At 46.8% G+C, this 25,089-nt stretch overlaps 10 protein-coding genes across 10 annotated transcripts; 4 read left to right on the top strand and 6 right to left on the bottom strand.

The window, feature by feature from the left end:
• Positions 1 to 127: 127 nt before the first annotated feature.
• Positions 128 to 1,202, bottom strand: LY89DRAFT_138608 (uncharacterized protein). The gene has a single exon (XM_018205299.1). It carries the CDS (start codon positions 977 to 979, stop codon positions 434 to 436), a length of 546 nt encoding a protein of 181 aa, XP_018068778.1. The 5' UTR covers positions 980 to 1,202; the 3' UTR covers positions 128 to 433.
• A 390-nt stretch (positions 1,203 to 1,592) lies between these two features.
• On the top strand, positions 1,593 to 2,446 carry LY89DRAFT_138684 (uncharacterized protein). Its single transcript, XM_018205300.1, has 2 exons — positions 1,593 to 1,685; positions 1,776 to 2,446. The coding sequence occupies exon 2, from the start codon at positions 1,851 to 1,853 to the stop codon at positions 2,412 to 2,414; it is 564 nt and encodes a 187-aa protein (XP_018068777.1). The 5' UTR covers positions 1,593 to 1,685; positions 1,776 to 1,850; the 3' UTR covers positions 2,415 to 2,446.
• Positions 2,447 to 3,953: 1,507 nt separating this feature from the next.
• LY89DRAFT_736458 (uncharacterized protein) lies at positions 3,954 to 5,855 on the bottom strand (the record flags this gene model as incomplete). The annotated part of the gene is made up of 3 exons (XM_018220123.1): positions 3,954 to 4,482; positions 4,536 to 5,675; positions 5,728 to 5,855. The coding sequence occupies 3 exons, from the start codon at positions 5,853 to 5,855 to the stop codon at positions 3,954 to 3,956; spliced, it is 1,797 nt and encodes a 598-aa protein (XP_018068776.1).
• Positions 5,856 to 6,316: 461 nt separating this feature from the next.
• LY89DRAFT_784367 (uncharacterized protein) lies at positions 6,317 to 7,286 on the bottom strand. The gene is made up of 3 exons (XM_018222781.1): positions 7,097 to 7,286; positions 6,807 to 7,033; positions 6,317 to 6,683 (listed from the first exon to the last, which is right to left on the bottom strand). Exons 1-3 carry the CDS (start codon positions 7,263 to 7,265, stop codon positions 6,360 to 6,362), a joined length of 720 nt encoding a protein of 239 aa, XP_018068775.1. The 5' UTR covers positions 7,266 to 7,286; the 3' UTR covers positions 6,317 to 6,359.
• Positions 7,287 to 9,474: 2,188 nt separating this feature from the next.
• Positions 9,475 to 10,486, bottom strand: LY89DRAFT_138446 (uncharacterized protein). Its single transcript, XM_018205298.1, has one exon. The coding sequence runs from the start codon at positions 10,139 to 10,141 to the stop codon at positions 9,530 to 9,532; it is 612 nt and encodes a 203-aa protein (XP_018068774.1). The 5' UTR covers positions 10,142 to 10,486; the 3' UTR covers positions 9,475 to 9,529.
• A 1,912-nt stretch (positions 10,487 to 12,398) lies between these two features.
• On the top strand, positions 12,399 to 12,702 carry LY89DRAFT_736456 (uncharacterized protein; the record flags this gene model as incomplete). Its single annotated transcript, XM_018220122.1, has 3 exons — positions 12,399 to 12,446; positions 12,497 to 12,571; positions 12,622 to 12,702. The coding sequence occupies 3 exons, from the start codon at positions 12,399 to 12,401 to the stop codon at positions 12,700 to 12,702; spliced, it is 204 nt and encodes a 67-aa protein (XP_018068773.1).
• A 329-nt stretch (positions 12,703 to 13,031) lies between these two features.
• On the bottom strand, positions 13,032 to 13,641 carry LY89DRAFT_686890 (uncharacterized protein). Its single transcript, XM_018215385.1, has one exon. It carries the CDS (start codon positions 13,537 to 13,539, stop codon positions 13,336 to 13,338), a length of 204 nt encoding a protein of 67 aa, XP_018068772.1. The 5' UTR covers positions 13,540 to 13,641; the 3' UTR covers positions 13,032 to 13,335.
• Positions 13,642 to 17,276: 3,635 nt separating this feature from the next.
• Positions 17,277 to 18,001, top strand: LY89DRAFT_736455 (uncharacterized protein; the record flags this gene model as incomplete). Its single annotated transcript, XM_018220121.1, has 4 exons — positions 17,277 to 17,346; positions 17,461 to 17,558; positions 17,609 to 17,738; positions 17,793 to 18,001. 4 exons carry the CDS (start codon positions 17,277 to 17,279, stop codon positions 17,999 to 18,001), a joined length of 507 nt encoding a protein of 168 aa, XP_018068771.1.
• Positions 18,002 to 20,755: 2,754 nt separating this feature from the next.
• Positions 20,756 to 22,595, top strand: LY89DRAFT_671764 (uncharacterized protein; the record flags this gene model as incomplete). Its single annotated transcript, XM_018213238.1, has 2 exons — positions 20,756 to 20,966; positions 21,019 to 22,595. The coding sequence occupies 2 exons, from the start codon at positions 20,756 to 20,758 to the stop codon at positions 22,593 to 22,595; spliced, it is 1,788 nt and encodes a 595-aa protein (XP_018068770.1).
• A 260-nt stretch (positions 22,596 to 22,855) lies between these two features.
• On the bottom strand, positions 22,856 to 24,795 carry LY89DRAFT_650222 (uncharacterized protein). The gene is made up of 3 exons (XM_018212100.1): positions 24,424 to 24,795; positions 23,656 to 24,372; positions 22,856 to 23,602 (listed from the first exon to the last, which is right to left on the bottom strand). The coding sequence occupies exons 1-3, from the start codon at positions 24,544 to 24,546 to the stop codon at positions 23,252 to 23,254; spliced, it is 1,191 nt and encodes a 396-aa protein (XP_018068769.1). The 5' UTR covers positions 24,547 to 24,795; the 3' UTR covers positions 22,856 to 23,251.
• Positions 24,796 to 25,089: the final 294 nt, after the last annotated feature.

The raw sequence follows: 25,089 nt of genomic DNA, 5'->3' as shown, positions 1-25,089 counted from the left end.
AAGGCAAAAGACTATTTGATGACACAAAAAAGATCTGCAGTCCTTTCATAAGTATGATACGATTCAGCAGGACGTTTATTTTGAACAGTATGAGAAGGATGGTGGGATATTGGTCATATTTTTCCAGCCCCCGGACCAGAAGAGACTTGCAGGTTGTGAGGCGAAGAGTATGAGGTTGATGGACGGAGGAGGATTTGTGCCGGCGCTCGATAGTGTGTGGCCGTTGGAAAAGTTTAAGGATGCCTTAGTAAAGGCGGAGGGTGGGAAGACAAGAGGGACGATTGTCTTCGAGATATAGATGTGTGACAGCCAAAACTCGAAGCTTTGTTGGTTATCTGATTGTTTGCGTGCTTCATTTGTGCAATGTGATCGTATGGCACGCATCTTGACCTCATATGAGGAATGATCTTGCATTTTAACTGGGTCTTCCATGTTAGAAATCAACATTTCCAGCTTCCCGAGAGGCAGTCTCTGATTGCTTGGGCAAGACAGGGATCCAGCTGTCATCCTTCAGAACCGCCATTGGAATACCCTGTGTTTGCAGAGCTTGTATTAGATCCCGCGACATGGAGTGCTTTTGTTTCATGTGCTTCTGCCAATGATCCTTTCTTGGAAACCCGTCGCTCGACCAGCCTGGGGTGGAGACTCTGCACTGGTCGTCGGGACAGAAGTACCTCACTGTTTTGTTGTGCACACAACTATCGTGTCGCTCGAGGTCCTTGGGTGATGGAAAGCCCTTGTTGCACTTGAGACACTTTGAAGGTTTGGTATGATTTCTTTGGTGACGGCTTGAAGACATATCAGTCACATGGAAACGAAAATGTTCAGGGACTGACCGTAGATCACATTTCCTGGAAAATGCTTTGTTACAAGGACCCTTCCCACGCTCGTAGGTGCAAGTATACGATGCATTTGACGATGCGACAAATGTTGGAAAGCTCCTTGCCCAACGAGTTTCGGTCTGCCGAAGCCTGATCATGGCGGACAGATGACGGGGTATGATTGAGGGAGGAGAGCTTCAAGTGCTTTTTCGTCGTGTCAAATTTGAGGAGAAATGTAAGTGTGGCCAGATACCTTTGTACGAACACCTGCTCATAACAACGTTCTGCGCTAGTCGTTATGAGAACTGCTACCACGGATAAGCCGGGGCGTATACTTGTGGCTGCATGCTGACGGGGTGAGGCGACCCCTCCATCTGCGGTTAGAAAAGGACGAGCTCTCCCTCGCCATTTTTGAAGTGATATTTGGTCAGTTATCCACTTGCAGCGAACTTCTATCCACTTTCGTGGTTTTTCTTTCGACCTTTCATTGGCCCCCAAAACATCCTTGTGGCTCACCATAATGTCGCCCTCGCCCTCGCCCTCGCCATCCTCGGCGCCGTTGTCCGCCTCATCCTTTCCATAACCAATGGGTTTCAGTATCATGTGACACACTCTGGCCACCCAGCCAGGTGAGTCTTACTTTTCTTTTTACTAAGCATTGTGTAGGCCTTCGATATGCATGAACCGCGTGGCACCACTTGCCAATCAGGACATCGAGTCCGATTTCTCATGGTATATGCCTGAGGACACCGAATCTGTCAGGCATGAACCCGATAAGTCTATTATAAGTTACTCTCGGACATCAACATACCGTCAGCTGGTGTGGCTTCAGATGAGAATGCACAGATTCCAATCGAGATCGCAGCAAGTAATGACCTTCATGGAACCTTGGACTTCCACCAAGAGCCGTTCCACGATCAGCACATCTTGCCGCAGGGGCCTAATTACACTCAGGTCTTGAGTAACCATGTGCAAGAGGCCAATGGCTATGCGCATAATCTTCAAGTTGCCGATTTCGACGGTACCTCGATGAGCTTCAATGGGAGCCCCTTCACACCCACCCATGATAGTCATCATCATGCTGTCGGTACGCAACCACAGGCAAAGCCATTGAGTTCCCTTGTCTACGACGGACAACCTGCATCTTCATCTCCTCCCTACTTCTATAGCATGGGACATTTGATGGCGAATACGATGTTCCAACCCTACTCGAACCATTGGGGTCACAACATGGCAATGGGAAGTCCTCAAGCTTTCCAGAACCAGGCATATCCTATGAACTTCATCCCGTTGCCCATTCAAGAACAGAATTCCTGGGCCCAGGACCCCACACAGATGATGCAGTCCCAAATGACGGCGAACTTCGCGCCAATTCCTCTTACCACGCAGTTCGTCCAACGCATGCCCTGTTCATGGCCATCCTGCACGGAATCCTTCACTCGACCCAGTGACCGCCAGCGTCACATCGAGGCTGTCCATCTCGGGATCAAATACCATTGCTTCTGGATTGGATGCCCCAACAATGGTGGGAAGGGATATTGCCGTGCCGAGAAGTTGAAAACTCATCAGAGACAGAAGCATGGCTCTGCTTGATTGGATTGGATGTCGCATGAGCCTGATGGAGCAGAGAGGAGGATAAAATGGGTGATCGTGGTATTAGTGAGGAGGATCTCTTTTTTCTTTCGTTGCACGTGTTGGGAACGATGCTGTTGAATGTTGTTTCGTTTTGTGTTTAGTCGAAATGTAGCTGTTCAATCGTATTCCATAGACAGATTTTCGGTTGCCATCGTGATTCTTCGAGTTTAACTTCCAGTCATTGAGGCCCAGGCCCGCCTTGTTCTTTGCTAAAAGCGATAACCAAATGTAGGCAGTTATTAGTATCCTATCCATGCCCACAACACGCTTACTCTCGTAAAACTGGCTTTACTCATTTACTACTCCAGCAAACAGACTAAGGTCGCTTTGTTCGTCGTTCTATTTAGAATCATCGCGTCCCCGTATGCGACTTCTTCTCCGATAAAGTTGGGACTATACTTTCCAATGATAGGTACCCCATCAGAAAGGAGAAAACCTTGCGAATGTGGAGAATGTGGGCCTTGTGGTGACCGATATCAGAACGCAGAATGGTGAAATTGGGAGAGAGACTCTCGGGACGGCGAGAAAGACCTTGGTTTGTAAAGCGGCGCGCTCTGAGTCACCTTTCTTTTATCATGAATTTGCTCTATAAGATAAAGACAAGAGAGTATTGGGCGACACAAAAAAAGATCTGCAATACTTTTATAAGTATGATACGGCTCGGCAAGACGTTTATTTTGAACAGTATGAGCCTGCACAATGCCATTGCTCTAGCCTCACACCTACTCCTCAGTTGCCCCTCAGATATGGTTCCTCTCCATGGATAAATGATTCCACATGAATACCGGCTCTCCTGTGAATGCCCGCTCTCTCATGGTACCTGATCTCTAATTAACAATTTGCTAGATGCATGCTTCGTAAAAGGGCTGTTCACTGACCCAACATGCAATACCACCATGACCGATGAATTTAGGATATGTTGAATAATGACCGCGGAATAGAACAGCCTCTTAGATTCGTAGCATAACTACCTCTATTGCATGTATTCGTGAGACCAGCTTCTTGAGTCTATACTCGAATTTCCACCATCTGGCTAAACAGCATAGTTGCCTTTGAGCTCAAATTTTTAAGCCGCGGACATGAGATCAGCTTCTTGTTAGATTCTGTCAATTGTCAACTAATCAACATATCGATTGAATTGGCACAACGCCAAGAAGAGCATCCATAATCCTCATGAGCCAGAGAAGATCCAGCAGGATAACATAGCATCCAGGACTGATATTTCATACTCGACAAACTAGCACGTGCGCAATCGCTATGGTAATCTTCCTATGCGTCACAGGGAAAGAGAGAATAAGACGTAAATAGAACATCGAATGCACGTAAGATGTCAGAGGTCTCTGCCTTAATGTTTCAAAATTCAACCAATGCGAGGTATGAGACGTGACATTCTAAGCAAGGTCATTTTTCAGAGGTCTCTCCTTCTGTGCTTGACTACTCAAAGCAGAGGGAAGTATGAGACATGAGAAACTCCAGACTGAAAACGCCAGAGTAAGGTTATTGGGAGTCCAAGTGGTTGCACATGTCCTCATTCATCGAGAACGATGGGGGTGAATATTCAACACAAACATGCGCTTCGGGGGTATCGATTTGTGATTGCGTAGATTTCGCAGTTGTAGATTGCCAGTCTGGGACCCAACTAGGCCATTCCTCGGATAATAGAGAATATGATTGAAGGCCAGTTGAAGCATATACGCTTTCCGTGGCATAATCTGTAGCAACTGGTACCATTCTGTCAGTTGTCGTCGTGTCTTTACTTGATGGAAATGTTGACGAGTATAACCAGTCAGGATCCGAAAGTATTGACCACTCGTTGAACATAGCCTTGGCTTTCGTCGAATCCGACCCGGAGGAAATGGAGTGTGCGTGTCGAATGTGTTCAGTGAGCTTGTCTTTACGCCGAAAAGGGCGGTTACAAAGGGAGCAGTATATTGTTGCCGGACTGTGTACACACGTAATATGTCTTTGGAATTCGTAATTACGCCGAAAGGTTTTACGGCACCCAGGAAAAGTGCAAGTCAATTTGCTAAATGTCTGTTCAATTCAAGTGGCAGAGTGAGGGAGTTCACGGGAGCTTACCGAAGCTTCAGCGAGTCTTCCCCTCCTAGAGATGGTGTGCTGGAATCAGTGGTGCTAGAAGCAGTTTGCATATTGTCTTCAGAGATGTTTAAAGTCGGAAGACTTGTTGTGGCATTTGTGTTTGAGGACGATGAAATGCTAGTAAACTCGAAGTTGAACTCATGTTCAGATGACAGCAGGGACAGTACATCACCTGGCGGTTGAAAAGTCGCTGTGCCGCGCTTAAAACATGACTGGCACCATCCAAGGCTTTGATCGCCTGGGTAGAAGTCATCTGATACATAGGTCTCTGCTTGCTGGTCCTCTTGTAGTCTTTTGCGGTATTGAATGCATTCCGGATTAAAGCATTGTACGCTTTCAAAATTACGTGTGCCAAACGAAACATCCAGGTCCGTTAGCCAAGGCTGATCAGTTTGAGTCGTCGAGCTGAGAGCTATATTTCTCAACAAATTATCTGTGGACGCCATAGTATCCGAACTGCTGACACTACCTCGTTCTTCATCCTGGTGCAATTGGCTTCGAAAGGCGACGGCTAAAGCAGGAGCAACTGGCATGATACCATGAGCTCTGCGGCGATGCTCTTGTAGTCCTTTCATGGTCTTGAACAGCGTGATATGACAATTCTCGGGTGGTCGAGACTGATGATAATAACAGCCAGGCACAGGGCAGCCGTGCCCAATACTCTCTTCGAGAGCATGAGCCTTGACAAACATGTCCCCAATAACATCCTTATGCCAAAGTTTTGTTTCTACCGAGTTATACTCGCACATTCGCACCGTCCGCTTATACGAGCTGCCATCTAATACCCATTCTTCAAAGCGAGCCGTGAGTATATGTTCTTCGAATAGCGGCTCCGTACCAGCACGACGTCGCGGACGATCATTCGCAGAGTGAGGCCCCCAATGTCCGTAGTTTTTTGCATGTTCCTTGGCTTGATCAGCTCGCGCAAACCTTTTCTGCCGCTGACCTGTGCTTGCATATTTGCAGCCATCAACGGTGCAGTGGTAATACTTCGTCAGCTTGCTCGCATCGCCGTGCTTAGACTGTATATGCCGATCCAGAGTCTGGCGTTGAGCAAAGCGCTTGGAACAACCTTCCGCGAGGCAATCGTATGGTCTCTCATGTCCATTCCGATGCTTACTATGGTCAAGTTAGAATGCAGGCAGATAGCAAACGAGGATGTGGGACCGACTTTAGTTTCGAGAGACTGCTAAACCCGGTGGCGTCGCATGATGGACATGACAAATTTTTGGTAACTTTGTTGCTACTCAGATCATCGACAGTCTCTTCGCCGGAGCTGTCTTCTTCGTTGCGAGTCATAGTGAGCGGAAGCCATTTGTTGCTGCCGAGTAGACTGTTTGCGTCTCCGAGGTGTCGATTTCAAGAATGCCATTATGAACACTTATACTAAGATGTTTTCGTGCGTGCGGCTCAAAAGTGCAGGCGTTGGTGAAGCAAGTGAGTAATTTGGTTGCGATTTGATCTCACTGGCGCAAGCAAATGTAGCAGAAGCAAGCGATATCAATCCCCATTAGTCAGCATCGGGAATACTGCACCAGCTGTCAAAATACACGCTCTTGTCGCTCTTCAACAGCAGCTCTAGCTATTGCTCCATCACTATTATTTATGTACTCTAATTGGTTATCCCGTCACTAATACTGCAGAATTCTAGACGTGAAGCTACATTCATTAATATCCAGGGTATCATCGTCGCAAAGCGCCGAGACACCTCCCTAACATCCTAACCAAAGCCCCTCGCACATTACAAGAAATCATAACGCCTGAATGAGCTTGCCGAACAATTCATAAGAATCCGAACAAACATCACTTCGTCGGGCCCTGCAGGTTCCCCAAGAAAGTGACCAAAACAGCACAATACGTTGCAGTTCCAATGAAGATCTCCTTATCCCCCGCATCTGTAACACATGAAATCATAACCGAGAAGATGAAAACAAACGCCAGAACAACAACCGCCATCCATACCCTGCTCATCGGCGTTAAGAAAAAGAGAATGACAGGAATGAAGAGGATGATTACTGCAAGGAATACAGCGATGAGTCGTGCGAGAATATTGATGCGGGCTTTGCAGTAGTACTTCACGGCTGTATCCTTGGTTTGGGAGAGCTGTTTGCTGGTTTGGAGCATTTTCTGCCCGCAGGTCAAGGTTAGTGAGTCTTCGATATTATTCAGATGTATTTGTCGGGAGGGATGAATGAGGGTATGTGTACGAAGTGAACGGTAGATGACAAAAAAAGGAGTTGGAAATTGTACCTTGAACCAGGAATTCGGCCATCCGTCAAGGTGACTGAGAATGAAACTCTCAAAACGGTTTCGCCGAGGAGTGACGATAGAGGCGAAGTCGTCGGCATGAAATATCCAATCATCTTCGCCTGGATCTACAGGGTTGTTGGACCAAATCCATTTGAACACGCTGTTGTGGTCTCTTGTTGGTGTGGGGCTCAAGGACTTGACGAAGGCGAACTTTTCAAGGAGGGTAGCTGGAGATCATGTTTAGCGAGTTTTTGTTACGACTCTGGCAAAAAAAACATGGGAGCCCATACTATATTTAAGTAGCTCCTCTTCGATATCACTTTCCAGTTCTCTCCTTGTAGTGTCGAGTCCTTCTTTGTGCCATCTTGTTTTCAGCCGGTAATTCGTATCTGGCCCACCGGCTGCATCGCTCTTGTCCAACTCCTTCAGCTTCGTCTCCTTCTCTGTGAGACTACTCATGTGAGTAATTAGTATTCTCGTGAAACAAAACTCGAATTTTCTGTATATGCTGAAAGAATCGCTACTCTGCATGAACGCGGCCAATTTAGGCCAACCATTTGGATGATTGTCATCCATTGGTGTGTCAGCCCCAATATTCCCAAGATAGAGAAGAATATCTTACGACTTTCGTAATAGAATTGAGCATATCCTTTCTTGTACTCGTCGGGTGGTTCTGCCGTTGAGCTGCGGAGACTAAATTGAGGAAGGGAGGGACATCTCATAGCCTTGATGCGTCTTGAAGCCCATGTTCCAGAGCAAGGCAGTGGCTCTGCAGACACGTTTAATGAATGGCTTCTGATAGCAAGTTCGATTACTTGCCTTGGCGTGGAAGTGGCCTCCCAGCTCTTTGCTGAGGATCCAGTTCGTATGACCCACCCGGTGCGCCTGCAAGTGTACTATCAGAACTTCGCACAGAGGCTCGCAATGATAGTATTCTCCTAGGTTCGGCCGGCTGCCAAGAGCCATGATCATCGGACGAACCAACTTGGAAGCCTTGCTCAGCCTGGTTATAAGGATCACTGGATGCCACGTCTGGAGACGAAGGACTCCGCACAAACGTTGGAATTAGTCCGGGAGACATCACAAAGTTGCACAACTAAACTCATAGAGTGGTGGCACAAGGGATCATATATGATATTTTCTACTCCAAAGAGACTCTTGCCAATCTACATTGCAGGATCCTAACATGGTACTTTCATATGCAGTGATTGTCAGGCAGATTCAGCATTTGGGCTAGAGACCCTGATGACAATGAGTTGCCCAACGCCCGGCTTGAAAACTGATGCAAAGCCACAAACTGCAGCTAATATATCTGCAATGAACCAGAAGAGGCCTGTGATGCGTGCTTCAGGAAAGGGGGATGACTTTGTTCATCACGTGATAGAATTTATTAGCCACTTGGCGATGAATTCGTCACACCTTTTTCTGAGGCCGAAGAAAGAAAACGCAAGGCTGCAAGTTTGGGCCGTGACTGAAGATCCAGAAGTTGTTTGAGATCCATCCTGAAAATCCATCCTCACTTTCGATGCGGAAGGCGCCCTGGCTGCGCCCCGCGTCATTTCGATTGGTGGATAAGGTCTCGCTAGTAAATTGATCCTGGAAATCCATCCTCAATGTCGCCCTTCGCCCCACTATCGCCCTTTTCCCTTCGCTGGTTGAAGAAGGGCATGATACATCCTCAGAGCCTCCTCGAGGCTCTTCAAGGCTATAGAATGAAAACACAGCCCAATTGGTTAAAGTTTAGCGAAAATTGGAAAAGGGGGCATTCGCTTGAGAAATTGAATGTCCTGGAACTGACTCGCCCTAAAATGGATTTTGCTGCAGTAACGATTGGGAAGTATTCAACAGTGGATAAGAGAGGAATACAAATTGAGCAAGGCTTAATGTCAGAGATAACGGCCAATGGCAGAACAATTTAAAATCAGAACAGGCAAGCGAGTAACAACGCTTAACAATTGGCCAGCGCTGTGTCCCAGAAATGAGTTCTCGCCGCTTTACAAAATTGATGTCTCGAAATTAGGCCTCCACCCAATATCTGAACTATTGGATTGGCTAATTTGCTCCCAAGAAAGGTAGATGTAAACAAAACAAAGAAAAGGGGCTGTTAAAGTACCGTCTTATTACGACGAGGCTGAGGTCAATCTTGATTTCGAAGCTTCGAAGATCGTACTTTGAATGCTCTCTCGAAACGGACTCCCCCATCTGAGACTTCATATGTTGTACCTTGACAGGATGACACCGATTGCGTTTGCTACGTATCACAGAAGAAGCACAATGACGAATCCAACGACGCTATGAAACATTACACGCATAATAAAGTTGGTCACACTTCTGCCCAGAAATTGACAAGGATTTCAAGCGAATTGAAGAATACAACATTAAGCAGCCTTACAAGGCCTCGCTGCGCCTGGCTCGAGAGAACAATCCATCTCCATGACATCCTCAGCTAGCCAAACTACACCATCCGACAAGACATTAAGCTCCAGAGCCTACCAGATAACTGACGAAAGACAAAATATGGACCTCTTCAGAGCCAGAGCCTTGTTCGCTGAAATGGCCTACTGTCGCCCTGCAGCATTCCCAGCATATATTCCAGTTCAGCCCTACAGCTGAATGACCGATCCTATGTTTTTCTCGCCCTGCAGCACTCCCAACATTTCGGTACATGAATTCTTTATTGACGCAAATAAGTCGCGATTGAAAGCAAGAGAAGATGATAGGCATCATGGAGTACTTCTCAGGAAATAGCAGATTCCAGGCACTCCAGGAACTCGAGGAGTAAAGTACAAACTTTGCAGATAGGTGAGCACAATGAAGGCTGTTGAGTTATGATTGAAGAAACTAACAAATACTGTGCAGGATTGAGAAAGAGAACACTTCCTCCAACCGTGGAATCTCCAGGGCCACTGTTCAAGCAATTCGAAACACTCGTTGGAGCCACTCGGCTGTTTAGGGAAATTTATAAGTATTGTCCTGTCCTTACAATACACAACGCAACCAGGCATACTTCCGAATTTCGACAGTCGTTGATCACACCGTACTTGAGAGTGGAGTTGTTTTGCACTTTGCAAGGCATCTTCTTGTTTTCCTGAATAGCAGTGCCTCACCGCAACGGGGCCGAACGACTTTTCTGAAAGCCTTTGAACGACGTTAGAAAGCCTCTGGTTATTTTTTGAGCATTCTTTGAGGTGGATTTGATCTTCGATACGAAAAATAAAGCCTACATTGACGCAGAGCGGCGATTGCGGAATTTGGGACCAGAGACCAAGAAACTCCACGATGAAAGCAACCTTCAATTGAAGGATGGCCCACCAAATCGAGTTCTGGCTAGCCATGGCCGAAACATTCACATAACTCTGGTGTAACAGTCGCCATCCGCAGATGCTCGTCGATCACGCAACACAGGGCGCTCCTAAATGTGTTGTCGAGAAGAATGCGCGCATTCGAGCGATCCTAGAAGACCTACCTGGTAGATTTCCTTACCTTCTCCCATGTCGCCCTCAGTACGCCATATCAACTGCAATTTCATATCCAATTCTCGGGATTCTTGGCCACTGTTTCGTTGCGACGGACATTTTCTTGTGCGAAGCAGACCTCGAAGTCATGGAACTGTTGCTTGTCAAAGGAAGCACTGGCCCGATTCCAGTCGCCCTAGCACGCCATTCTCTCCACAGCTTTTGTCGATGAGGAAGCCAGCACAAATTGCGCTCTATATACCTTCAGATGGATTATGAGATCGAAATAACGAAAAGGAAGATAAAGGATGCCTTGGCCACCCAAAGTCTCCAGACAGCAGGCGAAGCAACAAAATCAAAACCCACTGACTCAACACAGGAATCGCTGAGCAGATTCCTTTGCGACCACCATGCAAAGCTCAGGCAAAGCAACAAATTCAAAAACCACTTGATCAGCTAAGAAATTGTTCCGAGCAATTCGTTTCCGACAAGCAATGAAAAGCGCAAGCAAAGCAACAAACCCAGTGAGACCTGGCGCAAGTAAATAGTCATCTCGCCACCTTCCATCGCAATGCACCCAGTGTCGATCAGATCACCAGCAATACCACAATTTCCAAGTACAAACCAATCGAATAATCGCTCCAAGGTAGACATGTCGTCCATAGACCCTCGTCTTGGGTCTCCCTACATCCATACTCTTCGCGCACCAGTCGTCTCCTGGCAACACGAGCGCAATGTGACAGAAGAAGAAAGGATACACCTAAGAATGCCTCGTCTGTGCGAACCACGAGGCCCCGTTGCGGCGCATTTGTCTTCTTGCCTTCATTGCAGGTCCACGCCGGTCAAACCCAATTCGTTCCGTAAAGTCGAGCACTTAACTGTTGCGACATCAGAAGGAAGGAAGAAACAGGAGGGTTGACTTGGAAGTTTTTGGAGTTGGGGGTGAGATGACCTCAGGGGCTGCGCAAGGAACCTTCCATGTCAGCTCCCCGACTCGATGCACCAGCCACAGAGACCAAGAGCAAGCTTCGGCCCACGAACGGTCAGTCCACAATTTACGAGCACGCGAATCGCCAGCCTGCGCCACGATTGCCGGAATCTGATATCAGGACCTTATCGAGAATGTTGCTGATCCTTGTCGGCAATCCTCGGATACTGGAATTCAATTGTCCATGTATGAAGTCAGCTGACTCTGCCCTGCGCATAGACCTGCTTTGCCAACCCCAAACTCCCCGACCGAATTTCACCCCACCGCCAATCTGGGGCCGATAGGTGGCCACTATTGCGGAGCACACAATAGAGAGCCTGTCTTACTGGTCACTGGAAGTCTCGAGATCCTGCGTGCACGCGCATGCGCATCTGACGGGTCTTTGCAGGCCTTTGCGGCTCCATTTATCAGACGTTTTGGGTTTTCCTAGCCCGACAGAGCAACTTCGGCTTTTGTTCGGTGTACGTTCCCGCGCCGTATTTGAGCGTCATATTTCCAAAGAAAGAAAGAAAACCAGGAAATCAAGAACGCGAATCGCCTGGAATCCACAACACTGCAATCAAGCCAAACGTCGTGTTACGGTCCCACGTTCATTGGGCGCGGAGAGCACTGCTCTCACAAAGCAACCTCTCGGTCAAGGTGCAGGCGGTGGAACCTTGCAGAACTTGCGATTCCAATTCCCCAATGGCTGGAAGCGGAGGAAACTTTTCGGCTTACACGCTCGCTTTGTGCCAGATCTGCAACCACGCCGCGAAACGGTGGTGGTCGACTGTGACATGATGAGCCACGAAGCTCAGCAAAGATGGAAGGGGACTGGTGGGGGAGAGGGAAGAAAGGAAAGCGTACGCGGTAGCAGGGGCAAGTGGTCGGTCCGGTCACGGAATTAGATGTCGTTACTGGATTGGACCGCCGTCGATGTCAATTGAGGTTGAAAAACGCCTAGTCGGAAATTCTGATGGGCCCACTTTCAACGCTTAGAGTCATGTTAGACTAGGAGCAATTATGATGGCCAAAACGTTATTCCAACGCCCGCCACGACACCATAGACTGTTGACAGACGACTACCTGAAGGTATCACAACAACCACAACGCTCTGGTTTATCTATCAGCTTCATACAATTTCCCATCTCTCGAGATATTCCTGCAGATATGTCCAGCAACGGAGGTTACGGATCATATGGCTCCCCCGGTTCTGCTGTACGAGCTCGCATCTTCTGGGCTAAGCACGATCTCTAACTTCTTTGCAGGCAGGAGGCGGAATGCAAGGTGGTGGACAAGGCGTCCAAGGAGTTGTTTCGGGATATCCTCCCATCCTTCAGCCTGTATGATGATCTCTCTGCTTCAGGATTGAAATTTCTGACAGTTCATTCAGCGAGGCGGTCCTTCCAGACCCTCAGTGATACCACAGGCTAGCCAGCAGAAAGAAGAACAAGCAGAACAAGCAGAAGATTAGCAGGAATGGGAAGAGGGGAAATCAATATGGTTGTTGTTCCCCGATCGGCACGAGCAAACATCCACGTATACATATGGGCATGAGCGGGGGGGGGGCTTGCATTTTGGGATTCAGACACATTTGTACTAGTTGTGCGTTAAAGATCTCACTTGGTGCGAACCAAGGACAAATTGCATTGCAAGAGTAGACCGCATGGAGGGAGACTGGCGTATACAAAAAGAATGAATAATGAGAATTTCTTACCTACGACTCGTGCTCAAATGGAACGACGTGAGACTAATGATTCGTCAATGTTGGATACTGAATAATGATTTGACAATGTATAGTGAAGCCTTGTAATCTAGCCTTGCATGGAGTTGCAGTTGACTGCCTTCAAAGGTCGAAGTTGGGGTTGCTGAACCAGATGAGGCTAGTCGGGGCGACATTCAGGATGGATTTTCGATATTTTGGCAAATCGAAGTCATGATGTTCCTGCAGCTCACCTGTCGGTCAGGGCGACTTTGAGGATGTATTCCTAGATCCCACTATTCTATTCGTGCTCAACCAAGGCTCCAGCCTCGACGTAGATCCAAGGGCAGGATACATTCTCCACACACCATACGTAGCTCTATCATTATTTTGAGGTTGGTGTTGTCAGCCTTGCATGTGCAGACCAGCACTAGTCCCACCTAAGCTACTCCCCGGGACTCGAGGATCCAACGGACAGCCCCCGGTAGCCTCATGCCTCTTCCCTGCATGACGGGTAGTTGCCGAGATGCACGGCGTGGGTACAGACTCTTGTTTGCTAGGGCTAGCTATAGTTGAAGTTTGAGTGGGCGGACGTTTGTTCCGATCCATAGCTAACAGTATGGAGAGGGAAGGTCACCGGATGCTTTGGGTATTGTAGTATGTTCAAGCTTTGGAGAGAAAGAGTTAACATAGAAAGTATAGACATATTGGGTACCTTGGTGGAATATCGAGTGCTCTGATGGAGGTACTGTATCGTAGGCTCGGCTTTGATACCTGAGGTATCAATACGGTAGCGATATCGTATCGTATTAGTCAGTATTGCAAGGATTGATACCGTATCGATACTGTATCAATACTTCACCGCCTTTACCCCTCACCTCACTAAAATCTTCTTTCTTAACCTTCTTGTACGACGATTTCATTGAAACTTATCCTCAAAATGTCTTCTTTCCTTGAAGCAGAGTCTTCTTTTACACAGTCTATTACCGCAGAGTCTACTAAGTCTTATAGCAATGATAAGAGGAAGTGGAGAGCACCAGTCTGGAAGTATTGCCGTCGTCCGACACCCGACGAGATCAAGAGCACCTTTATTGTCCTTACTATCCTCCTGATCCACCCCCTATTGACTACAAGGGGCCGTATAATACAAAGTTATCTGCAAATATAGCTAAGCATTTGGAGAGGAACCACGATGTTATAATTGAAAAGGCTCTAAGTAAGAATCAAGAGCTTGTAAACTAACAACTTAAGCAGTATTACCATGAGGCAAAAGTCTCTGGTAATACTACAGAGCTTAATACCGAGATTCTCAAGAAGCACCTCTTCCAAGCAGTAATTACAGAGGCCCTAGTTACTCTCATCGTCGTACAAAACCTGTCTTTTTGTATCGTTGAGTGGGCTGAGTTCCATACTTTATACTAAGCACTAAATAAAGAGTATAAGGGTATAATTACTATAACTCACTCCCAAATCAAAGAAAGAGTTAGTAAAGCCTGGATTAAGCACAAAGACATTATACAGCGAGAACTTCAGTCAGCAATCTCACAAATTCATATCTCCCTTAATATTTAGACTTCTCTAAATCGATTCCTTCTTTTAGCGATTATTGCACACTTTACTACACATACTCAAAAGAAGCAAAAAGCCTTACTTGCTTTAAAACAAGTGCCTGGCTATAGTAGTGACGATTAGTTTTCAATCCTTCTTCTAGTTCTTAAGGATTACAGCATCGTACGAAAGCTTGGGGCTATTATTACTAATAATGCTTCTACAAACAACGTTCTTTATCGGCTTATAGAAAATCACTAGAGGACAGAGCTAGGCCTAGTATAGAAGGCAACTAAGTGGCGGATCCGTTGTATTAGCCATATTATCAACCTTATCGTACAAGCTTTCTTATTTGCAAATGTGATAAAGCTCGATGAGCTTGAGTCGTACGATGAGCAGGACTAAAGTGGAGAGCTTAAGGATGAGGATATAAAGAAGCAATTTCGGCGTTTAGGACCACTTAGCTAAGGGCATAATATCGTAGTCTATATCCGTGGATCGCCTGCACGAACAGCAAAGTTTAAAAAGCTTGCGGGAAGAATGATTCCTATAGATAATCGTATAAGGTGGAATAGCTAGTACGAGATGCTTCTTATTCTTCTCAATTTGAGGCCTGCAGTTGAGAAGTATTGTGCGGACTATAAGGAAGAGCTTAAGGAGGATCTTTTAAGCTTTGCAGACTAGAAAAAGCTTCGTACGATCAAGGACTTTCTTGCTCCCTTTACACAAGCTACTCTTGCTACTAAGGGAGACTCTACTTCTATTAATTCTACCCTCTTTACAATAGACGTCTTAATTAAGCACCTTTAAACTCAAGTTATAAGTAATCCCTTTTTCTTATTCCTTTTAAAACTAAGGCTAACTATCGTACGATAGGCTATATATAAACCAAAGAAGGACTAAGAGAGCAAGGACTTTCTTGTTCGTCTTATTGTAGCCCACGCAGTCTTAGACAAGTACTACTTGACTATAGATATGTCTCCATTTTACGCTGCTTCTTTGATCCTTAATCCCTCTCATCGTACGAGGTATCTTGAGACCCACTAGCCAAGGAAGTGGTCTAAGCCAGCTATAGCAGCAGTAAAGAAGCTCTGGGAGAAGTACTAGGAAGAGGTAATACCTCCACAAGCCTACCCTGCCTTCTCGTACAACAACCTATTAAAGCCAAAGGAACTTAATACTTTTGATCAGATCGCCTTATCTTTACGATCAGTTGCGCGGCCGACAAGTGAAGACGAGTATGAAGACTATAACTCTCAAGACTCACACCTCCCTGGAAAGAAAGGAGCTCTTGTGTGGTGATTACAAGACGCTTAAAGGCAACACTAGCCTAGGCTTACACTTATAGCTATTGATATTCTCTCAATTCCACCAATGAGCGATGAACCAGAGCGAGTCTTTTCAGGGGCTCGTCGTACGGTAACGTGGGATAGGGGGCAAATAGAGGCAGAGACTATTAAGCTAAGGGAGTGCCTTAAGCACTAGAAAAGAAGCGGTATTCTAGATAAGTTCTTTGAGGATAGCTAGTTTGATTTCTTGGTAGGGTGATTTTTGGTACAGGGGGCCCCTGTGAGCTAGGCTATATCAATACTAGTATCAATGATACGATACGATATCGATTCTGGAGCGATACCGTATCAATACACGATATCGCGTATTTTAGCCGAGCCTGCTGTATCGAGATTTGAGTTCATGGATGCTGCAAGAAACCACTGTTGGACCAAAGGGTTAGTTCATTCAACGTATGAAGCTTCAACGAGAACCCTAACAACTGAGGTTTGGGAAAATCGTGGGATTCATACAAACTAGGAAATAGAAGTGGCGGAATTATGTTGAGGAATCTTAAAGTGGTCTTAAACTACCCCGCTAAATCCATCTCGTCCAATTCGATGACCCTGCTCCACTTCCCCATGTCTCAATTCCGGCAATCGAGTTTCATCAGATTGAAGCGCCACTCCACTCGAAGCAATTTGAAGACTTTCGAACAGGCAGAATGAAGAAAAGCAACAGAATTCAAGTGTTTAGAACGAACTTCGAATCTCTCTTCGTGAAGTCTTTCTCCTCACGCATACGCATATACCAAAGCAGACATATGAACATACATCGGACAAGGATCGGCCACAGGTATTTCTTAAATGTTCGCTGCATTGGAGATTCGCGATAGTGTGCGAGATGATTGTGACTTCGCTGCAAGACTCCACTATTCTCGTGATCCTACCCTATCGCTTCGAATTTTCTGTTTAGTTATCGCACATGCATCTGCCAGATATTGCTGTCATCTCTCTATTCGCTGCCCAGTGTTCCAATGGAGTGGGTTATCTCGACCCATGCAGGGTCTTGCAGTATGAACGGGGTCGAATTGGACCCATTGCCAGAATCAAAGAAGTAACTGTCCTAAATTATCGAAGATGGTTTTGATAGTCGTGAACACTGTGTCCTTTCGAGCTGAAAGAAAAACAGTTCATATAATAGTGCGCATGAAAGAAAAATGCGGACAAGAGTTTCGAGAACGGACTGAACCCACCAATCGCTAACTGTTTCCCGTCGAGCGTTTCAATACTGACTTATCCGAAAGCTTAACAGTACCAGAAGCCGAATACGTCGATCCGGCACGGCCTCCCGGTTCCAATGCGAATCAATGCTAAAGATGCAAAGATGGGACGAGGTCAAGGTCCAAGAGCAACACGAATGCCTATATATGAATGGACAAGTTCTCGAATTGAGCATTCATTCCAGCCCTCAATCTCATTTCCTCACTGCAAACAATTTCTCATTGATTCATCCTCCTTCGTATCAAAATGGACAAAGTAAACAAATGCCTCGACGATGTCGAGCGTAAGATGACAAAGCTCAACGCTATCACTGCCAGTACGTCCGACTTGCCCTTGTTACGAAGATATACTAAGAAAATGGGGCGCTTTCCAAGGGAAATCGGCTCCAATACTTTTCAAAATTCTCAGATCCGGACTAATCAATCAACAGAAGGAGCAAGCAACATCAATATCAAGGATGCCATCAAGGCAGCACGAAAGGGAAATTCTATCACCGCAACCATCAAGAAAGGCGCGAAAGAGTTCAGCGTTCGTTGTCCTTCTCGTACTGTAACTTCAACGCTGATGATACTTGACAGGCACTTTCCCCTTCAGAAGAAGAGTTGAAAGGTATCATCGTGAAGATGGACCGTCTCATCACTCAGCAGGAGAAACAATTGGCTTTCACCATCCAAAACAAACCTCACTTCGATAAGATACACATTTCCGGTACATTCCTTTTCTCTTTTTCTTTCTGACTTCTACTAATCAATTGATTTCCAGGAACCGTCAGAAAGAGCATGCAGAAATCCGATGGCACAAGTCTCGAGCTTACGAAGATTTTGGTTGAGAAATGTCCTCCGAGCTTGAAGCCCGAGGCTGAAGCGATAGAGAAGAGGGCGAGGGACAGTTTTGACGCTTGTTACCAGGCGTACTCAGATGCGAAGGGAGGAGAGGACTTGGTTGATGATAAGGTTGATGATTCGGACTAGAATGTCTGATAGTGTGAAACAATCCTGAAAACTTAACGTAGCAATGTAAATGCCAATCTGTGGTTGGGACCTATCACTTGATATTAAGGCACATCTTCTCAAGTTGAGGATCTCACGACTGAATGGATGGCGACAGCCACAAACGCTGACACCCTGATTTAGGCGTATTAGTCATCACCATGCCCACTCCACCAGTGGGTGTCAGAATTCGTGAACCACGCTAAAATTAGGCGAGAACGCCAGAATTTCAAAGGGGGTCAACAGTCAATTGCTAATATTATTACAAAATAAATCACCATTTTGCAGTTTTAATAGCTTTCCCCCCATTTTTAATAAGGCGTCTGCATCTCCCAGGCATATCAGCGATGCGTGAGCGTATCTCTTCTAACGTGATTTTGTCTCATTCCTCTTAAAGAGCTTGTTTTACCTCCTCGTTAGAATAAAAGACTCTCTAGCGCACACGTTGCTTAATGATATTCCAAATACCCTTAATTGGATTTAGATCTGGTGACTACGCAAGATGCTTGATATTGACTACCCAATTGACTACTTTTAGCTGATACGCAAGGCCTTCTTTACGCATACTATGAGAGGGGTCTCCATCTTCTTGGAGATACACTTGATTTGTATGTTATAAACGCTATTCTTAGATAGCTTTAATGTATATAGGCAAGAGACGCTTTGTATAGTACTTTTGGGTCATATGGTTGCCTACAACCTTTTTCTCTACTTTATGAGGTTTAGTAGCCTCCTATTCTTCCACTCTAGCTTTATATTCCTCTTGAGACTCTATTGTTGGGCGACGACGAGGTTTTAGAGGCATAGGAGGGTATTCTATAGTGTTTTCTTCGTTATTATAGAACTCTAGCTTTTCTGATTTCCCCCACTAATTGATCCAAGCAGCAATATAGAATGCTATGCCTTTCATTTCTTTCCGTTCTATAATATTCTCGTCCGCATAACGTCGGCCGCCTCCTTCTTGTCTCAATATATAGCCAATAGGCTAGGCGCCAGGATCGTGGTGTGCCTCGTTCGTATACGTAATCAAGCTCTAGTGATCCTCAATTATCTTGCCTACATACTCTTTTCTAAAAGCAATACGTTCCTCTAAGTTTTTTTCTAAAACCTGCTTGTTTACAAATACCATTTTGAACTATCGTACCTTTATAAGCTCCTTTAATTTCCTTTACAACTAGCGCCTCTTTATTGGGAGTTTATAGTACTGAATTTGCGCGTTAAGGTCTTGGTCGCGGACGGGGTTTCGTGTAGGATCGACCAGCATTTGGCACATAGCTAATGTGACTTTAGACTTCCTCCCGAGTGGCTTTTTAGATATTCCACGTGTTGTTCTCATTGCTAGATGGCCCATTGTCTCTCTCTGACGCTTCCAACGCAGCCCAGTAGTATGGTCAACACCTTCATCGCGACATAGCTAGCGGAAGGACTTTAAGTGGTGTTGCTTATCGTACGCGTCGTAGAATCGTGCACGCTTGCGAGTTGAAGCTGGGTAATTATACGCTGGGTCTGGGGGAGGGGTAAGACGGTCATTTGCGCGCGTTCTGGGTGCCGTAAGTGCCATAATTGCTGTTGTAGTGGTAGGAATGGCGGGGCGCGATTTTCGTGTTATTCGCTAATTTTAGCGTGGTTCACGAATTCTGACACCCACTGGTGCTCATCTCGTCTTTTCCAGCGTTCACCAGGCTCGCAGAAACTTCAAAATTCATAGTCGACAACAATTTCTCTTTGATCACTGAAATCCTCCATAAAGTACATTGGTTCCGATACAGAATCCCCTTTATCAATCAAGATTCATCGCCAACCCAGGCAAGCCGTGTGATTCACCGGCTTAGACGGCAAATCTGTTGATCGAGCCTCGTCGACGGCTGGACTTCGAGACTTCAGAACATTATTCTTCGCGGCAAATATTGCATCGTATCTATGTCATAGGAAGAAAGAGACTGCGAGGTCTTTTCGAGCTTCATCAGTGTGGACCCTCTGCGGCCGATGCCAAGGAACTCTGATAAGTGCTCTCCGCGGATTTTCATGTCAAGGAGGAAGTCTTGCGCATCACTCCTGCCCTTGCTGTTTTGTTCTTATCGCAACTTGTTTCCTTTTTCTCACAGCCCTTCCGGCTTGAGAAATCCTTCACGGCGAAAGTTTGCTGCGCTTCGGGACTCATCGCGCATTGCAAGGACAAGCCACGAGGCACCTCGATGCTCCCCGATGATGTGCATAGAGCCTCATGAGCTCGAATGATGCCCAAACATATGTTCTCCTCTTCTAGATGCTCTTCATCATTGGTTCACGCATGCTCACGCCGTACGACGGATGAAGGCTGCCTTGATCAGCGTCATTATCAACATTCTAGTATAACCGGGCGGCACAAAAGCATGTGAACCAGCACACCATCATCTATATTGAAAGGGTTGCACGGAATACTCGGTATGGCATGGCTGACCGAGTTTGTTTGTCAAGGATATGCTGTCTTTATGTTCGCATACAAGCCGGGCGAGTTTGCCTGGGCACGGACCAATCCTATTGCGGGACGAGGCTTGCTATTGCACCACTGCCCGAATATTTGGGATAAGAGCAACGTAATTGTTATCTTGGAATTCTGCGCCTCTTCTCTACTTTCCGAAACACTTCTATTTCAAAGCACGTTGTGTCTGAGACTGATTCTGGAATCTTACTTGGAGGTCGACGCCGAAAGTCTTCAGTAAAGCCTCGTTATAACCGCAGCCTAGCGGTCATGAGATGACTGTCTTGGAAGTTATTAACGTTGGATGCGCAATCCTGTCGGCTTCTGCAGAGGTAGCCCCGTTCGTCCAAAAATACATGTCAAACAAAAACTCCAAGAACATGGAGGCAAGAAGGGCTTCACGTCAAGCGACAGTAGAGACCGACGATGAGGACGATGACGAGCGCTCTCCGGCAAGTCCTCGATCCGGATCATCTCAGGAAGAGCGTAAGCAATTACTTATTCTTGCAAGTTGCTCAGCTGAATAGTGTTGTCACAGGTATAGGCCCTGGAGAGTTGAAAGACCTCATGCGAACACTTCAAGCGCAGTCAGAAGCAGTCCAAGCACACTCGCAAATGATCTCGCATTTGGTGCAAGAAAGGGGTCTGCCGGATTCTGATAGACTTTCAAGCATTCCTGAAGAGTCCAAGATACAATCAATATCTTTCCTGGACGATGAATTCCAACGCATGGCTCTCAAAACTTCATTTCAAGATTTCGCTTTCCCACCATTGAACGAGGCACCGCAAATCGATCTTAGCACTTCCATGTCACGGACTTCGTCTACTTCCATTTCGAACGCTTCTATGCCGTCCTCCCCGGCAACCTCTGTATCGAGCGTGTCCTCCTTCTCATCACCAACTGAAAATCGCCGTTTGTCTTTTGGATGTCCGCCTTCGTCTTATCCTATGCACAGTCTGGCTCAACCATCATCGCCAACAGCGTCATTTTCAAGCGCGTCCACCTCAGTCCCCAGTATGACTCGTCGCGTCTCTTTTGGATCTTCAACCTCGAGAGTTTCATCGAACCCAGCAAAGAGATTTTCAGCCGAGATGTCTGTCGAGAAAGCGCTATGGGCTCCTCTTCCAAACAAGTATCAAGGGTCTCGCAGATCTCTCTCGAGAACAAAAACAATGCCACTTCCTATACCAGAACAACAACAACGCTCACAACGTCAATTTCCCGAGATACCGTCCGAGAAAGCTCTTTCGTATCCACCAATGAATCGCTATCCATCGAAGTCGACTGGGTCACCTCCGCCGTCTACACTTGCAAATATACCGAGACGAAGTAGCTCTTCTCGCATCGATATTGGACCAAGGGCTTCCTCGTTCTCTCAGCAAACGCGAGGCCCTTCCTCAAAGACAATTCAACCTCCTGCACCTCCCCAACGTGCCTTATCATTCTCTTCACAGTCAAAACATCGCCATGCATCCTTACAGACACTTCAACCTCCTATCTCTCTTCGTCGACCCTCAGACATTCCTTCTAAAGAGCAATGGCGCAGCTCTCTCAAATCCGCCCAAAATCCACCGTCACCACAACCTTCACCACAGTCATACTCTCCAACCCCCAGCATAGCATCAACCAGCTCAGCCCCAACACCAATCCCGGCATCAAGCCTAATAATGTATCAAACACCAAAAGCACCCTCCGACTCCTTCAACCTCATCCTCTCCCCTCAAACCCTCACAGACCTACAACCTCACCTCCCAACTATCCCCCACGAACAAATAACCCACCACGCCTCCACATGGTCCTACGCACAAACCCTAGACCAACTCCTACACCCCGATCACTGCCACCTCAAAGGCTCGGACACCCTCTGTCGATCCTACCTTTCCTCATCCATACGTTCCTACATCTCTACCCTCGCTTTCTCCCTCGCCGGCGAAAGAGAGAATTTCCCGCTTATGTTGTTTCTATTTCGTTTCGTGATGTTGTTTGGTGTTGATGTTTTGAGGGGTGTACCTAGCCAGTGTGGAGATCCGACGGGGTTGAGGGAGGTGGAGAGTAGTTATATGCTTGCGGGGGAGATTTTTGAGGTGTTGGAGGGAAGGGAGGGGGAGATGTGAGTGGATGGATTGTATTTTAGTGTATTTGAGCGCTGATGATTGATGAATAAATGATCGAATGAATGGATGATACTTTATGATTGCTAAGACAAAGGAAAGAAGGCTGCCGATGTGATGTGGTGGAGACTTCCTTCTTCAGGAGCATATCCCACGAGTAGTACACGTACCTGATGATGCAGATTATATGAGGAGATCTATACTCTATTCACGGTCAAATAATAGACAATATTTCTAATAACCAAAGTATACGTTACACTTTTGTTTAGATAGTTCCCAAATTATGTTTGTTTTTACTCAGGATGTCTAGCAGAGAGCACCCAGATTAGAACAACCGTCAGATCTGACATGAACCTCGACTAAGTACTCAATTCTTCTCGGACATTGAAGTTAGTTTTGTTGCACATCTGACCTTCCACTCCGCCCCGCTCCGCCCTTTGGTCTTTGGTGGAGCCATGCAAATGATTCCTGCTTCTGCCGAACATATTTCACTCTGAATGTCCTGATGAATGTAAGAGGTCCATGGATTCAGGATATCTGACCTTGCAACCCAGCAATGTCACTGTAATATACACCACCAACGCCACTATTCATGCCTGCACGCATCCAATTTTTTACACAACCAGCCCCCATTTTCCATTTTCATTCCCGCCAGCTAGCTACCGCCGTTTATAAACACCCACCATCCAGCTGGCCCTCAACACCGCCAGTCCCCACGCCATCCCCAGACTATCCCACATCACATTCAATTTACTCCCGCTGATCTCCTTCCAGCCGATCGGGATCTCGGCGACCATGATGCCGGCGGGCGCGCTCTCGGCAAGCATCAGCATCTCGACGTCGAAGATCCAGCCTTCGGCGTGCATGTAGGGCACGATATGGGGGAGCGAGGCGCGGGAAAAGAGCTTGAATCCGCATTGGGTGTCGCGGATGCGGGAGGTGGCTGGTGGGGTCAGGAGGCGGAGGAGCAGGTGGAAGGAGTGCATTAGGGTGTTTCTTAAGGCCGAGCGCTGGTGTTTTTATTAGCACTTTTGTACAAGTTAGGGTTAGGAAGGGGATATACTTTAACAACAGCTTCACTTCCCACTAAATGGGCTCTGCTGCCTACACTGATTCCTCGCCCGCTCTTATCGGCCACTTCTTTGCACCCCTCGACCAGCTTCCGTAGGTCTTCAAATCGACTGGCTCCATCTGCGTCTGCGAATACCGCATAAGCACCCCTCACATGTCGAAATCCATGCGTAACAGCTCCTCCTTTCCCGCGGTTCTGTTTCAGCGTACATACACGCAGAATATCATGCAGACCATGTTTCTGCGAAACCCTCAGCGCAACATCAATAGTCCTATCTCGCGACCCATCATTAACGATCAAAATCTCATATCCCCCCATTCCCCTCCCCTCACCCCCAGAGCTTTTTGCGCTTCCATTCGCCTTCCCCCCTATCTTAGACGACGGCACAGGTTCGCGACCATATTCCGCGTCCAGAAAAGCAATAGCTTCCTCGAGCATGATTTCCAGTCTTTCTTCTTCGTTGTACGCCGGTATCACAACGCTCATCTCCACTTCCGGGTCGTCGATCGTGCCGGTATGTTTATGGATCTCGCCCGCTGTGTTCTCGGCTTCGTTTCGGTGGGAGAGCCAGTCATCGTGCCAGCAAGGGAGAGGGCGTGGTGAGGAGCTGGAGTTTAGTGTTCCGTTTGGTAGGGTAGTTATGTATGTTTTTTCGGAGGAAAAAGGTGGGCGTGGTATAGGCGCTACTAGGAGGAGCGCGGCGTATAGCTGGAGATTCTGTTAGTTGCTTAGAATAGAGGGATGGGGAGGAAGAGGTACGAAAATGAATGTCGTGACTGCTGTCGCAACAAGCAACAGCAGGAGAGCGAGCGGCGACATTGAGCTGGCATATTCATATGTGCTCCCGAGTAACCTCAACGGAAATTCCAGTAATGTCGCCATATCTCCTGCAACTCAACTCAATCGTTCCTTCCGGGCCCAAACACTCGAGGAAGGAAGAATCAGCTTAAGCTTGAACCCAAAAGAAGGCCAAATTTCAATAAGAAAAAAAGCGCCGTGCGCAGAAATTAGATGGCAGTATTTCTACTCGTACATTGCCCGGATGCAATTGAATCATGTACAAAAGAAAAAAGAGAGGTTTGTGATCGTCGTCGTCGTAGGCGCTGTCGTGGACTGGACGGCAGTTCTGCTTTCTTTTGGACACGGGTTCAAGTGAAGGTGGATCTGGGATGCTTAGCGGCGGGATGACCCCTGGACGATGGCTTACGAGGCTGGAATGCGAGGCTGAGGCTGAGTATGTTCTACTTATTTTTAGGTCTGAGACTTGTGGGGATGTTGGAGATTGAAGATTTTCTGGTACGCAACGTTCTGTGTCGAATTAAGAGATTGTTATTTCTACAGTGTTCTGGATTCATTACAGTATTGTTGTCGGCGCTTCGTTCAGATCTCGTTGGAACGTTGATGAGCTATGGTGTTCGAAATAGG

The sequence above is a fragment of the Mollisia scopiformis genome (assembly GCF_001500285.1).
Source record: "Mollisia scopiformis unplaced genomic scaffold LY89scaffold_17, whole genome shotgun sequence".
In the NCBI taxonomy this organism is placed as follows: domain Eukaryota; kingdom Fungi; phylum Ascomycota; class Leotiomycetes; order Helotiales; family Mollisiaceae; genus Mollisia; species Mollisia scopiformis.
This window is presented reverse-complemented; position numbering and strand designations above follow the sequence as displayed.

Excerpts from the sequence above, each read along its gene's own strand:
- LY89DRAFT_138684 (XM_018205300.1), top strand. The coding sequence starts at position 1,851 with ATGAGCTTCAATGGGAGCCCCTTCACACCCACCCATGATAGTCATCAT.
- LY89DRAFT_650222 (XM_018212100.1), bottom strand. The coding sequence starts at position 24,546 with ATGGCGACATTACTGGAATTTCCGTTGAGGTTACTCGGGAGCACATAT. Across the intron at positions 24,373-24,423 it reads CAGTCACGACATTCATTTTC|CTATACGCCGCGCTCCTCCT; the intron begins GTACCTCTTCCT and ends CAGAATCTCCAG. Across the intron at positions 23,603-23,655 it reads GAAGTGAAGCTGTTGTTAAA|CGCTCGGCCTTAAGAAACAC; the intron begins GTATATCCCCTT and ends TAAAAACACCAG.
- LY89DRAFT_686890 (XM_018215385.1), bottom strand. The coding sequence starts at position 13,539 with ATGGATCGGAACAAACGTCCGCCCACTCAAACTTCAACTATAGCTAGC.
- LY89DRAFT_138608 (XM_018205299.1), bottom strand. The coding sequence starts at position 979 with ATGATCAGGCTTCGGCAGACCGAAACTCGTTGGGCAAGGAGCTTTCCA.
- LY89DRAFT_138446 (XM_018205298.1), bottom strand. The coding sequence starts at position 10,141 with ATGGCTAGCCAGAACTCGATTTGGTGGGCCATCCTTCAATTGAAGGTT.
- LY89DRAFT_784367 (XM_018222781.1), bottom strand. The coding sequence starts at position 7,265 with ATGAGTAGTCTCACAGAGAAGGAGACGAAGCTGAAGGAGTTGGACAAG. Across the intron at positions 7,034-7,096 it reads AGAGGAGCTACTTAAATATA|CTACCCTCCTTGAAAAGTTC; the intron begins GTATGGGCTCCC and ends CATGATCTCCAG. Across the intron at positions 6,684-6,806 it reads GGCCGAATTCCTGGTTCAAG|AAAATGCTCCAAACCAGCAA; the intron begins GTACAATTTCCA and ends ACCTGCGGGCAG.